A 15,617-nucleotide genomic window follows, 5' to 3' on the forward strand; every position below is an offset into this window, starting at 1 on the left:
ACCTGTGCTCATTTTAATTTTTAGTAATGTTCTGAAAGTTTCTGTTTAATTAGGTTTAATTCAGTCGCTATTTTTACCCCGTTTTACCAATGGGTTCCTATGGAGACCGTAACAGGACATCATCCAAATAGAAGTTAGAATCCATCATGGCGCAGCTTATCATTTACTCAGGAAAAAGGTGGATATTGGGAATATTCCATATGTTGTGCAGACCCATACAGACATGATCAGAAATGAGATCTGTGTAGCCATCACCATTTGCTCTGGTGTCTTAAATGTACGCATAAATCAGAGGATGGAAGCTGTGCTGGGTTTTGTTAAATAGTCATTTGATCTAGCTTAAAGGAGGGATTTAGATTCAGGTAAATATGGAGTAATTTGAAATGCAGCACAAGTAATGTTTGTGTTCATGAACATATGTTGACAGTTGTGTAGGTGGATGCTGGTAAATTGTTGTGTGTATCTGATGAATTCTGATCTGCCACAGGGCTGAATGTCATTATGGATCCAAACAGGAGCTGATTTTGCTCTCTCTCTTTAATACACAACAGAGAGTGGGTGTTTAAAACAGTAAAGCCACTGCCTGCATAACGGCTGTTTTGCACTTCATAAATCTGCCAGGACTGTCTGTCTCTCTGTTGAGTAGCTCATACCTCTCTTTTTGTTACTTGCTCTCACTCTTATTCTCTTTCTCTCCTTCCAGGCAGAAAAAAAAAAAGGTGTCAGATGAAAGTCTGAAGTATTTAGCTTAGACCCGATGAAGTCAGTCAGGCACAAAACTGAACTCAGTTTTAGCAGTGCCTCTTGTGATAGATGTATTCTGTTTATACTTCATCTGTCTGCACATAGATCTAACCCATCTGCAAAGCTGTAGCATATCTAGGAGAAGAAAAATCACAAATGACAAATGTTTTTAGTAGACCCTAACAGGATTCAATGGAAAGCAACTGAGATGTGTGTCTCTTGCTTCTCAAAATTTGTATTATTTATTTTATTTGTTTTTTCAGGGGAGGAAAAATACTTCTCTGGAGTTTCTTCTCTATGATAGTGGTATACTTTTAGTTTTGGCAACAAAACAAAGCTTGGAAATTTTTATTTGATTTTACCAAACAAATATATGTTTTAAGAACATTTTGTTAACGTTAGGTTATGAGAAGTTCTCTGAACGTTGCTTTAAAGGTGCCATGTGTCAGAATTGAGGTAAAAATATCCAAAAAATGAGCTACACGCATCAAAAGAATGAGAAGAAATAAGGGCGATGATGTCATTAAAAATATGACAAGTTATAGTGCTGCAGAGATATCAACCTGAATTAGCATTAGCATTACTAGCCACGGCCCGACAGGTGTCGTAATACCAGTTTCGGCCATGGGAGGCGGTATGCGGGCAACATAACCACCAGTCAAACATGCAGTACACAAATAACTCGCACGGCTTGTGGGCGTACTTGAACCTGATGTCAATCGTGTGGAAAGTACAGCCCACTACTACATTCAAATAAAATCTGATAAAAAAAGGAACAGAACCAGAGTAAACATTGGCACTGCTTTCCATCGCTGGAGACAACTAATGGACATGAAAGAAATGAAGTTCGACACCGAACTTGCAACATTTCTTTTGGATTGGTAAGTAAGATGCTGTTAGTATTTCGTTAGAAGTTTGTTTTATATGTTTGTGTAGTTTTTTCGGGAAGTTATAACATAGAAATGTATCGAAGGCTGTTCGATAAACGTATATATAACGTAAATAATATAGTATTGTAATAGTACACATATATAGCACAATCTCTATAGCTCTTTTTTTCTTGCCAACTACGTGACCTATATTATGTTTATTAAATGGCTTTCCTGAGGTAAATCTGACATAATTGTTCTCCAACTGTGTTATTGACCTCTTCACGCTGATAAAAAACACTGATTGGTCGATATTATGTATGAGGAATACATTTTGGTAAGTTGTAGCTTACTGTATCTTTCAACAGTGTTCATGTTTTTTTACTATTAGCTAGTAGAGATGATCGGTTCACGTGCGCTAGGGATCTGTCGTGTAACATTTACAAGCGCCAAAACGGTATTTATTGTTTGAATTGCGTAATAAAATTGACAGAATCTGAGAGCTGAGATTTTTTTATATCATAACTAACCTGCTCTGTCTAGTCTGTCGGTATCCGTGTCCTCTTTGCTTCGCAATTTTTCTGTGCGTGAGAAAATTGATGTGTGGCGTGAGAGCGTGTGAAAAGTGTCAATTGCGTGTCTCACGGTTAATGCGTGAGAGTTGGAAGCTCTGGTTACGTTGGCGCTAGCTTGGTCAACATCAGCGAATGCTGTCTGTCAAATTAATGTAATTCAAACTAACAATAAAAATGTAATATGAACAAAACGAATATGAACATATTCACTGGTAAAGGTGAAGGGGAGTAGCTTGAAGATGTCATATTCATACTCTAGAGTAGACCAACTCACTTTCTGGAGGTATACTGCCCCCATCTGGTATGGAATGTGGAGTATGAATTAATTTTTTTTGACACAAGGCACCTTTAATGGTTTAATTTTTTTTTTTGAGTAATGCGAACGTTAAGGGGACATTCCATTTTATAATTTTGCAAACATTATGGGAATATTACTTTTGAATGTTCTCTGAATATTCTGAAACATTTAAAAAAACATTAAAGACCATCCAACTAAAAAGTTTCAGAAAAAAACAAAACATGAATGGTGTTTAAATTGTTTTTTTTGCTAACATTTTGTGAACCTTATTTAAGACTGTAACATGTAGCCTATGTTCTATTAAGTTTCATTGTGTTTTTGTTCTGTTTTCCCTGTTCGCCTGTGTTCCCTATCTTTGGAAGTTGACCTAGTTTCTCAGTGTGTGCCAGTTTGTTCCCTTGTTTACTGATTACGTTCACCTGTTTGTTGTTCATTTAGTTTCCTCATTACCTCTCTTTATCGTTTTCATGGTTAGTGCTTTTTCATTCTTGTTCCTGTATTCTCCTGCGTGTTATTTTGGATTTGCTATTAAAGAATTTACATTTAATTCAGCATTGTGTCTGCTGACTAGCAGACTGTTAACAATAACAGACTGAATGTTCTATTAATGTTACTGGAAGAATGTTTGCTCATAACTTTGAGAGAACTTTGCCAGAACATTAGTCAAAGTTCTGAGAATGTTCCCTGTTAGCTGGGATCAGTGTTGGGGGTAACGGATTACTTGTAACGCAAGTTACGTAATCAGGTTACTTTTCCAAGTAACTAGTAAAGTAACACATTACCTTTAAATTTACAACAAAATATGTGAGTTACTTTTTTTTAAAAGAAGTAATGCAAGTTATTTTTTTCCTCATTTTTGACTGACACCTCTCCTGTCCCCATGTTGAGAAATCAGGAGTAAGTGCAGAGGTGTTGTGTGCGCTGTGTAAACAAGATGGATATTATAATTCAGAATGAAATGTGAGCATGCATTTACCCTTCTCACTTGCACAAAAACAGAACTCGTATTCTTCAAAATGAATAAAAACATTGAAATGCAAACTCAGAATATTATGCAAAACTGTAATAATTAAATATGTTAATTAACACAAATATTCTTTATGTATTTAATCTCACTTACTTTATTAACCAATGGTCTTTGCTGCCGACCTTCGATGATCCAATTCAACCATACTAATAAGCAAAAATGACTTTAGATGAAGATCACATTTGTATTTATTTTTTGTTTTTGTTTTTATTGATTAAGTAGGAGTGCTCAACTTTCTTCTCCTGTGTCGTATTCTTCTGCAATCCAGAATGGCAGAACAGCTTTGTTTGAGCTGCGCCCTCTACTGTACAGGCGTGGATTTGGCTTATTTATTTCACTTTTGGTGAGCTTTACATTTGCTAAAAATAGAACTTTAGTATTTTTATTATTAAAAATGATCTGTTTATCTTTTATTTATAGGACACTCTCAATCATCTTTTCAAATATCAGCAGTATCTATAGTTCTAAATGCTGTGTTGTAGTTAATTGCAGGGATGTCCAAAGAAACTCCGATTGCTCTGAATAGAGGAAGCAAGAGAAGCCGATCCAACAGAGCCAAAAAGATTGTTGTGTGTTCTAGTAAGCTTTTATAAATCATCACCAGCAGCAGCTGTCAAGATCTGTGTGAGATAGGATCCAGAAGCAGAAGTAGTGACAATTTATTGACAAGACAAGTAGGTGGGTGAGGCGTGAAAAACACAAGGAACAGGTGAACACAATCAGGCAAATGAGGACTATAGGTGCGTTCAACTTGTAGCGCCGCTACACAGACTGATCGATGTATTACATTAAAGTACCGCAAGAACGATTCCAAAGCATATGGAGATGTCTGCTTTCTGATCGCTCTCACTATAATTTGATGTCATGTACTGATCGGAAGCAACATTTGTGGCATGTATATGCACTTACTCAGGCATCCTAATCATGGTATAATTCAAATGAACAGCCAACAGTCATGTGAACAGTGATTTTTAAGATTTTTACACCATTTACATTTGTGCATTTGTGCATTTTGCAGACACTTTTATCTAAAGTGACTTGTGTTGCATTTATGGTACACATTTGATCAGTTCATGTATTTCTGTCATGACAACTCTTGGGAGATTGGTATGGTAATAGAGATTGGCATGGTAATGGATATGGCAATGCTAATGTATTTGGTCTTGGCAGAATAGAACTGCAACTCTGCTGCTGATGCAGAGCAAGTACCAAGACTTGCTACTGCCAATACATTCACAGACATTGCTGTGAGCATGAAAAACATGCTGCTGCTGCTGCACATGTATCATACATGAATAAACCCCCATAGCAGATCTATACAGGTGGAGCTGGGGAAGGTGGAGGGGTTTCTGAAAGAGCGCTGCAGACTGCTAACAGCAACACTACAGCCCATTGCAACAACAACCAATCAGCTGTGCTATGTAGATAATGATGTGATTGCTACCAAATGAGTCAGACCTATCAGCCCGCACCATCTAGAGTTTCATGCCTGAACTAGGTATTCCCTGAGAATGGAACCTATGACCTTGGCATTGCTAGATCCCTGCTCTTTTTTCTTTCTTTTTTTAGCTATATGAATGCATTGAATTTACATAAAGTCACACCAGAACTTAAATGCACAAAGCAGTTTAATGTTCACAAAATGTTTTTTTGGGCTTTTTATTTAATTTGTATTAGTTGTTTCCTGTCATATGTTTTTAAACGGATATTTTTCAACCGATGCTCGTCAATTGTGCAAAATAGTTTGCATGAGTGAACGCATGTATTCTAGCAAGCTCTTCAGAAATCTCATCCACTTAAACACCTTGATAACGGCAGGTGGGTCTGTAACATTCATTGCAAATGAAGGATGAATGATCAAAAAATGTAATGCCTGTGACATTTCTCACTGATTCCTGTCACATATTACAACTAGCAGGCAGCATATCAATGTGCAAATGTAATAAACACACTCACCCTGGACAACAGTTGAATACAGTTGTAGCATTTCCAAAATCCTTTGTGCTTGTTCAGGTTACTGTAATTTTAAGTTTAGTTTTTTATTACTTTTTTTATGAACAGAGAACTTGGTACAATATAAATGATTGATTTGCAGTCACTGATTCTTATCATACAGTATTTTTTTTTTTTTTTTTTGCATTTAATTTTTTATACTTTTTTATTAAAAGTATTCAGATAGGCCTATATTAAATTGCAAATATATACATGATTTGTAATACTTAGGAAGTAGTAGGTTGTTGCTGAGCTCATTCGGTGTAGTTTTTGTTTTTATGGTAACAGCAACAACTAATCGAATTAATCCCCTGAAGTACTATGGGTAAAGTAGTTCTTCACTGGAAATTTGACTATTTGTATTTAACAATTATTATATTATTTATTTTTTCAAAGCTGAAAATTGTAGCTTTTAAGCTGTAGAATTAATCTATAACTTAATCTCAGAACTTCATGTTCCGTCTGCCATTGCATTTACAAATTAGATGGTGAATTTTAATTTCATGGTAACTTTAAAATAATATGATTTTCACATCTGGAATCTACATCCATGCGGTGTGATAAATAATAAATGCTCTTCACATGATTAAAAAAATGTGCCGAGTAGGTATATTTCGAAAGGTTGTTTATTTCCTGTTGTTATCAGAGACTATTAAAAGATTTGAGATGAATTCCTCTGCATGAGTCAGTGGCTGTATTCAGATGCGACAGCTCACTGTTTATTTATGCTTCAGTGTTTTCTGATTATTCTTCATCACTGCTGGAAATGTTTACTGTCAGTGCAGTTTGAAGCACTTCAGTATGCTATTGTGTGAAAATCAATAATAAACACATTCTAACAAAAGGCATAATTTTCCAAAAAAGTCAATTTCACATACATCAATGTCACCTTGTTTTTATTGCTTTAGCAATGTCTATAATATACACAAAACCTGTTATTTCTTTGTTCTGTCTCAGTCAATACTCAGTCTGGCCCTCTCAGAAAAACAACAGGGTTTCAATGTATCATTGAAGTTTTCTAACATCATACAGTAGTTTCTGTTTCACTGACAGCTGTTGATCCATCATATCTCACCTGAGTGTCTTAAAGAAGTGCACATTCCTGCAGGAGTCAGTAGACCAAGAGGCAATAATCAATCCCTTCAGCCCCAGCATTCCTCCTTTGAGTCCACACGTTGATGACGAAATATCCAACAGTCTGTGCTGCACTATTTCTAAATATTTAGTCATTTAATGCTGTTTATCATTATGGTTTAGATTCAGCAGTTATATAATGTTTGTTGTATTTAGTGTAATTTATGTGTTGAAGTTTGAGGTCGTCACTGATTTTGAGCCAAATAAATACTGCACAGTTTACTTACCCATGCATTGTGAATAAGTTTAACTTTATTTATTTACTTATATTATTCATTTTTGTAGAATATAATAATAATACAACATATTGCATAATGATTTTAAAATGGACACTTTTTTTAAATAATTGATAAATATTTTAGTGCTTAAATATTAGTATTCATGTAATTCTCATTGTGCCTTAAATTATACTGTGTATGAAAGTTAAATATAATAATATTTAATATAATATAACTGTTAGGCTTCAGGGTGGATGAAGTAGGAGATGAACACGAATGAGATTAATTCCAAGGTTTTAATTCTCAATATTCACAAATACAAACAAAAAGGGAGCGTGTGCTCAGATCACAGATAAATCTTAACATAAAACATTGACCGACAAGTGAAAACTGAAACACACAGGGCTTAAATACACAGGGACTAACAAGATAATTAACAGGGCACAGGTGAGTGAAATTACTAATTAGACAGACTGGGGAAAACCGGACTAAACCAAAATCAACAGAAGACAGGGGAAAACGATCACAGAAACACTGAAAACACAGAAACAGAACTCAAAACTACAACATTACTCCCCCCTCCCGGTAGGCGCGTCCTCGCGCCGTAGAAAGACAAAAGGGGTGGGGGGGTGGGAGGGTGGGCGCCCTGGAGGCTGACGGGGAAGACAAGGCAGGAAGCCTCCAGGGCGGAGCAGACTGTGGACGTGGACACGGCAGAGCAGACTGGGTGTGGCCACGGCGGAGCAGGCTGTGGGCGTGGCCACGGCGGAGACAACCCCTCAGGCGGCCATGGCGGAGACGACCCCACGGGCGGCCATGGCGGTGCGGACCCCTCGGGCGGCCATGGCGGAGAAGACCCTTCAGGTGGCCATGGCGGAGAAAACCCTTCGGGTGGCCATGGCGGAGAAGACCCTTCGGGTGGCCATGGCGGAGAAGACCCTTCAGGTGGCCATGGCAGAGAAGACCCTTCAGGTGGCCATGGCAGAGAAGACCCTTCAGGTGGCCATGGCAGAGAAGACCCTTCGGGTGGCCAGGACGGAGGCCTGTAGCCCCCCCCCAAAAAAAATACTTGGGGAAAGTCCCGGGTCTCAGAAAAGGATGGATAAAAACAGTCTTAGACTGGGCTGATGGGGACCGTGAAGAGGGCTCGGTACTGGGCAGCGATGAGGGCTCGGTGCTGGGCAGATCCAGCGATGAGGGCTCGGTGCTGGGCAGATCCAGCGGTGAAGAAGGTTCTGTGCTGGACGGGACCAGCGGTGAAGGCTTGGTGCTGGACGGGACCAGCGGTGAAGGCTCTGGGCTGGACGGAACCAGCAGTGAAGAGGGCTCTGAGCTGGGCGGAACCAGCGGCGAAGAGGGCTCTGAGCTGGGCGGAACCAGCGGCGAAGAGGGCTCTGAGCTGGGCGGAACCAGCGGCGAAGAAGGCTCGGAGCTGGGCGGAACCATTGGTGAAGAGTGCTCTGAGCTGGATGGGACCAGCGGCGAGGAGGGTTCTGAGCTGGATGGGACCAGCTGTGAAGAGGGCTTTGAGCTGGACGGAACCAGCTGTGAAGAGGGCTCTGAGCTGGGCGGAACCAGCGGCGAAGAGGGCTCTGAGCTGGGCGGAACCAGCGGCGAAGAGGGCTCTGAGCTGGGCGGAACCAGCGGCGAAGAGGGCTCTGAGCTGGGCGGAACCAGCGGCGAAGAGGGCTCTGAGCTGGGCGGAACCAGCTGTGAAGAGGGCTTTGAGCTGGACGGAACCAGCTGTGAAGAGGGCTCTGAGCTGGGCGGAACCAGCGGCGAAGAGGGCTCTGAGCTGGGCGGAACCAGCGGCGAAGAGTGCTCTGAGCTGGATGGGACCAGCGGCGAGGAGGGCTCTGAGCTGGATGGGACCAGCTGTGAAGAGGGCTTTGAGCTGGACGGAACCAGCTGTGAAGAGGGCTTTGAGCTGGACGGAACCAGCGGCGTAGGGAGCTTCAAGCTCGGCGGGATAAAAGAGAACAAAAGCTCTGCGGGCATGACTCTGTCAGTCTCTAGCTCTGCGGGCGCGGCGGGCACGACGCATACTGCCTTGGTCTCGGCAGCTCTGACGTGAAGTGCGGGCTCGGCTGGATTGGTGTGAGGTGCAGGCTCGGCTGGACTGACGTGGCGAAGCTCAGGCTCGGCTGGACTGGCGTGAAGTGCAGGCTCGGCAGACGTGACGGGACAAGGCTGTGAAATGAGGGCTTTTCTGACCGACATGTAGGCTGGGTCGAACATCTTCAAAGCCAGATCCGCACTATTCGACACCAGCTTACGAGCTCTGGGGCAGAAGAACCCCGCAATCAATCTCCCCTCTTTCTTCTTTTTGGGTCGGTCAATCTGTTAGGCTTCAGGGTGGATGAAGTAGGAGATGAACACGAAGGAGATTAATTCCAAGGTTTTAATTCTCAATATTCACAGATACAAACAAAAAGGGAGCGTGTGCTCAGATCACAGATAAACCTTAACATAAAACATTGACCGACAAGTGAAAACTGAAACACACAGGGCTTAAATACACAGGGACTAACAAGATAATTAACAGGGCACAGGTGAGTGAAATTACTAATTAGACAGACTGGGGAAAACCGGACTAAACCAAAATCAACAGAAGACAGGGGAAAACGATCACAGAAACACTGAAAACACAGAAACAGAACTCAAAACTACAACAATAACGGTAATACTACTGTTTTTTTTCTAATAATTCAATGGCTCGTCGTCAATTATTCCTTACATAAAGACTTCTTCTGAAGCTCTGTTTATATTAAGCGTACACTGGAAGTACCATGAACAGAACAGACAATTAAATCGATAATCGGAATTACTTGTATGACAATTGAACGTCTAAATTTCATGTTCATATTGTAAGAAAAGCTTTGGGTGCTGATTATGATTACGTTCAAAAACTGCTTTCTGATGTGTGTTTCAGCTGTGACCAGTGTGAAGTTATGGGCCATCGACAGACAGTGCTTCCAGACCATCATGATGAGGACAGGACTCATCAAACATGCAGAGTACATGGAGTTATTGAAAAGGTGAGCAGCTGTCTTGTCATGGAAGTGCATCTCTCTCTTTATCATCTGACATCTTAATTTGCATAATGGCACCCAGAGAAGAGAGCATGGGGCATATTTTACATATTAAAGACAGAATTCTCAATTCTGCATTGTTGGGCTCCCTAGCCAAACTGGATGAAAGAAGTCTTCATCAAAGACTTTAAAGACACTGAGGCAGAACAGAGAAGTTTCTTGGAAGCCACAGAATTCATTGCCACAGAAACTCTCTATAATGTAGCTCCAAATCTCCCGCTCTCTCTGTCTTATGTTAGTAACATGTTACTACTAGCAATTGTTTTTAATGAATCATCTAATGTGTTTTCATCTAATGTTAATGATATTACCCCATCCCTCCAGCTGTATTTATTATTTGAATAATTAGACCTAATTTTGTCAATTATGCTTTGAACCCACAGCCATTAACACACAAAAGCAGAGTACATGTGAATGCATTAGATGCTGAGCAGAACTTGTGCATTTTATGGTTCTAGTTTATAGGCCAATATGAAATTCAGGTTTCATATTTAGTTCTGAGCTAATCCAAGCTCATGTCTACTAAATGTGTGTGTGATCCCATGATTTACTACTTGGCTATTTACTGTTGGCTACTTAACCTGATACTAAATAGATTGATATCTAAATCTAAATTGATAGATTTATCTCTGTTTAGTTCGGAATGCAAAATGTAGCCTATAGAAATATATACAGTATATATTGTTTTTCAACTGAATGCCAGCTAATTTGCATGTCCTGAATTATCACCATTGACGGCAGGAATCAGGGAATGATCCTAAGATCTGAAATGAATTTTTTAACTGCGACCTTGGCCATTAACACTACCTCTGGGGGAGACGCAACCTTGATTCTCATACAAAAGGCTGTAGTATAAGAATGGCACATATTCTTAGATGCAACAGATTCTTGCAATAAACTCAACCCCTCTGGAAATTGGAGGGGAGCTGTAGCTCTACTAAAGGTGGGCGTACACTGTGCGAGTTTGGACACTCGGGAGGTTGTGCGCTTTTGCACACGTTACAAAGTCATTTAACCTGATAATCGTGTCAAAGCAGCTGGTAATACTCAAGGTAGTGGGGAGGGAGTAAAACACCTCACTCAAATCTACGGCTCAAAGGGCAACTTACAAAAGGGAACCCGTGATGTTAAAAAAACCTCAACGGCTACCATTTCTGATGTTGCTGCCTCTCCAAGGAGCAGCCACAGCCTAGCCTTACTTAAAAACCCCTGAAGTCTGGGGGAGGAACCCTGCTTTTCGAGGGGAGCAAGGGACGCTACCATACCCTTAGGCCGGCGACACACTGGCTGCGTAGCGTGAGTGTCTCAGCTGCGTGGCGTGTCCGTTTTTTTTTCGGCTCCCATGTTAACAGGTTAGAGCTTGCACACTGCCTGCGTGACACAAAACACATGCATGCTAGAAATAGAACCGACGCCTATTTTTCACACGACGCGCAAGCGTGTTGGAAGCGTTTCCAGGCAAAATAGAACACATATTAATAAATGTAATTTTGATGTTTAAAAATGTCTAGGTTTTGACATGAATGCAAATATAAATGTAATTTAAAAAAATATTATCGATTTTCAAATACTGCACCTGTCAATACAGAATGAAATATTCTATAGCCTATTTTGCCGTCAACACTGCCGACGTTGTCTTTGCTGCTATATATTTATGTTTAACATGAAGTATAGGCCTTCCACAACTCTCTCCCCATATGTGAAATATATCACCAATGAGGCTTATCATATGTCACCTAGCAGCAGCAGCACCGCGTCAGACACGTTTCTGGTGTGCAATGGAACACGGAACACGCCACGCAAACGCCACGCAGCTGACACGCAACAGAAACGCCACGCTCACGCCACGCAGCCAGTGTGTCGCCGGGCCTTATAGGTAGAACATTCCTCTAGGTCTAGGACCTGCTTTAGCCAGCGCCTAGTTATTTATTTATTTAGTACTTTTTTTTTGTTTTCTAGGTGAACTTCCTCAATTCATTAGCATTGCCATTTTGGAAAAATAAGGTCAGCTAGATGTGAGATCTAGAGACCCACTCCTCTAATGGAATGACCACCCCTGCTTATAGGCCCAACAGTAGTTGGGAAGGGGAAGCAAACAAAATAGAGGGGATGTAATGCCCTACCGTTCTTAGTTCGTTTTGTATTAACCCCAAAGAGGGTACCTGAGTAATGGCCGTCGTGATGACCATTGTGAGAGACAGATAACAAGGAGGGACAGCCCGCAGGCGAACTTCCTCTACTTATTAGCATTGTCAAACCAGGGCCATTCTAAGGGGAGTGCTATCCCTACTTGAAGACCCAACCACAGTTGGGGAGGGAAGTGAACAAAGGGAGGGAAAATACTGCCCATCTAGTTCGTTCACCTAGTATCCACCCTTGGGGCCATCAAAAGGGGATATATGCCAGTCTGCCATTGGTCTATTGGTGTGTTTACATGTGCTTCAGACACCAGTCATGCTGATGGCGTTCCCCATAGCTTCAATCCAAGATGCAGTGTTGAGTTCACAATATTCATAAAAGAGTAGTCAAAAAGTACCTGGATGTCCTACTTTTATGGTAGAGATTCTGAAGTGTGAATACAATGGATACTTCTCCCATGAGGCCAAAGGAGGTCGCAAAGGAAGTACTTGTTCAAAATAAGTTAAGAGAGTATGTGATTCCGGACGCAGCCCTGGTTTTTCTCATCATAGTCGTGATATTGCCCATTGCAGTTCAGTACAGAGATGGGAACCATGTCGTCTTGCACCAGATCTTCGTTTGTGTGCAACAGAGGAATTTCTGCCGCTGTTTTGACTCCTTCACACATTTTATAAACTCTTTGTGAGTTCTCAGCTGGTAAAAATGCCATCATATGTACGGACATACAACGAGCGCATTTATCCCAACACACAACATTGTTTGGTATGTTCGGTAAGTTCAGTCGCAAAATACGTCATAAAAGCTGTTTTGTTTGTTTGTTTGTTTGTTTTGTATATTTAGGTTTGGTGTAAAAAATGCTAAGCGAGCCAGGACTAGATGTATCACTTTCTATTTTGGTCCAGAACAAAAGAACCAAGAGAAGTGAATTACAAGTGTGAACACACCCTCAAACAGTTATTTTAAAAATAATAATTTGTTGTTTCTGACATAATATTTGTCAGTGAATGACCCCATTTTTGCTACCACATGGTTCAAATAGCACTAAATTTCTCTTCTATTTATATATATTTTTTGAATACTGTCAGAATCTATTCATATTACAGTATTTAATATTAAACATATATAATAACATATATAAAGTAAAAATATTAGTACAATTTAATAACTCTTGGTATTTTGCAAGGCTTTTTCACATTTGTTGAATATTAGGCAGATATGTCCCCCTATGCTGCTTCCCAAATGTCTTATGATGGTTACAGCCATGATACTTTGAATCTCAGATGGGAAAATAGGATTTCTTGAAAGTTCATCAGCAACCTTTTTAAATTAAATGACAAAGAATATAAAATCCTGTAATTTTCGGACACAAATGTTTGCTCAGAATGGCTTGTCCATAAAACCTTTAGATTTCTCTGCTGCAGTCTTATGCTAAACTGTAATAGGAGACTTTAATGGCCCGTTGAATTTTTTATGGCATGTGAAATATTTATGCAGGAGCTGTTATTGATGTATGATCATCTCATGACACACGGCAGTGAAACGTGGAGCCCGTCCCTGTAAAGTGTGTGCATTTGCTAATGCAACAAGACAAAGATGCGCAGATCTCATCAGGGACAATCTACGATCAGACGGCCTCTCCTGCCTTCTCATGCTAAACATGATTCATTTAGATTTAGATAAATTACAGCTTTTATTACATAATCTAGATAATGCCTTGGCTTTTTGGCTAATGAGCTCAGCGTATACAAATTAGCCAGACACAAACCTTTTCCTCCATTACGAAACACATGACCAGATATGTTTAGAAATGTTGTATTATAGTGATTGAGGGATATTATTGTAGTTTCCGTGGCAGAGAGCAACTCTGGGTTTATGGCAATGTGTGATTGTGACCACCTGTTTGAACCATCTCGGGGCAGATAAGAAATGTACCCGGTGTACAGTGATATTCAGTATATGAAATATTTGTTATTTTGAGGAAATAAACACTGAAGTTACATAACATTAACAAAGACCAAAAGACCCTTCAGCCTTAGATAAGGATCTCTTCCATCACACATTTACAGATGATTGTTTCTTTTTTTACAACATAATGACGTAAGTTGTCTCTCACTGACAGTGTCCTGACGTTCCGGGGTCTTTCAGAAGAAATATTGAGCAAGCTGGCTGATGTCCTCGAGGAGGTAAGAGATCTTTAAGAAACACACACACACACACACACAGGCACTTGAGATAGACTTTAAATCACAAACCTTCTCATTTTGATCATTTGAATGGATAAGCAAGCGCCTTGCATTTTCCTGCAGAATGATCTTTTGGACACCTTGTTCTTATTAGCAACCGTTGGTTTCATGTCTGTGTTAGCAAAGTCACTGTCTCCACACAGTGTTCTTTCTTTGCAAGTTGCCTTAAAAAGTGTGTAATTTCCTTCCCAGAAATGATCCAATGATGCAACATCTACCATAATTATGTTGATTTCCAGTGTAATTTTAGTATTATAGTATTACATTTGTTAGTATTAGATATACTATTATAGTTTTATTTAATTAACTTTTATTTTTAGGGTTCCAAGCACCATCAGACGAACCACATCCCCCAATGCAGCAGCACATTAGTTTAGAACAGTGATTAGCTTGCGTGTACAATAAGCATCCGATCAATTTTGAGCATCGAGAAAAATACTTCAACTTGTAATCGGTTTACTTTTTCTCAACTTAAAAAAATTTATTTACACAAATCACATTTCTATAGTAAATTGAAAGTAAAAAAATACTCTTTCAACCAAAGAGAGTTGTTTACTTAGCATTAAATTATAGATTATTATTTGGATTAACTTCATTTTTCAAACTTTTAGATATTAAATATGAAAATAAATACAAAACAAAATTACACACAACATGAAATATCACTGATTTTTTTGTCTGAAAAAATAAGCCTTTTACACTCTGGAATCAAACATTTAACTGTTTATTTAGTGCAATCTTCCAACAAACTCACAGAAACCAGAATTTCCACTTGTTCTAAAAACATTTGAGGAAGAATTCATTTGATTTACAAAAGTCAATACTGAAACCGATTTAGTGCATAATAATAATAAAAAACATTCAATAATAAAACCGTCAACAATGTCATTTTGTAAAAAAAACCCCACATCCATCAATAAATGTATACATCAATTCCATTTGCTACAGTAAAATTGTCACTTGGACATTTCATATTATCTTGCTTTAAATTTAGGAATGTAACAGAAAACATTTAAAAGCACTTAGTATGGCGTTGATAAATCATCCAGTGTAACATCAATTCATTGAAAAAAAGTTTAACATCAACATTGAAAGCTCCTTAAAAGACATAACATGCAGGAACATTTAAAGGGTTAGTTCACCCAAAAATGAAAATTTTGTCAGTAATTACTCACCCTCATGACGTTCCAATCCCGTAAAACTTTCGTTCATCTTCGGAACACAAATTAAGATCTTTTTGATAAAATCTGAGAGCTGTCTCACTCCTTCATAGGCTGCTATAGGTA

General features: G+C 39.5%; 1 protein-coding gene across 2 annotated transcripts in view; it reads left to right on the top strand.

The window, feature by feature from the left end:
• The window catches only part of prkg1a (protein kinase cGMP-dependent 1a), a 96,051-nt gene that overhangs the window by 49,896 nt on the left and 30,538 nt on the right, over positions 1-15,617 (top strand). For both annotated transcript variants that reach the window (XM_084092607.1, XM_084092606.1), the window contains exons 4-5: positions 9,790-9,895; positions 14,208-14,271. In XM_084092607.1, the coding sequence (XP_083948733.1) occupies positions 9,790-9,895; positions 14,208-14,271 (170 nt within the window). The remainder of the gene's footprint in view (positions 1-9,789; positions 9,896-14,207; positions 14,272-15,617) is intronic.

This window comes from Abramis brama (genome assembly GCF_963993115.1).
Source record: "Abramis brama genome assembly, chromosome: 19".
Taxonomy (NCBI): domain Eukaryota; kingdom Metazoa; phylum Chordata; class Actinopteri; order Cypriniformes; family Leuciscidae; genus Abramis; species Abramis brama.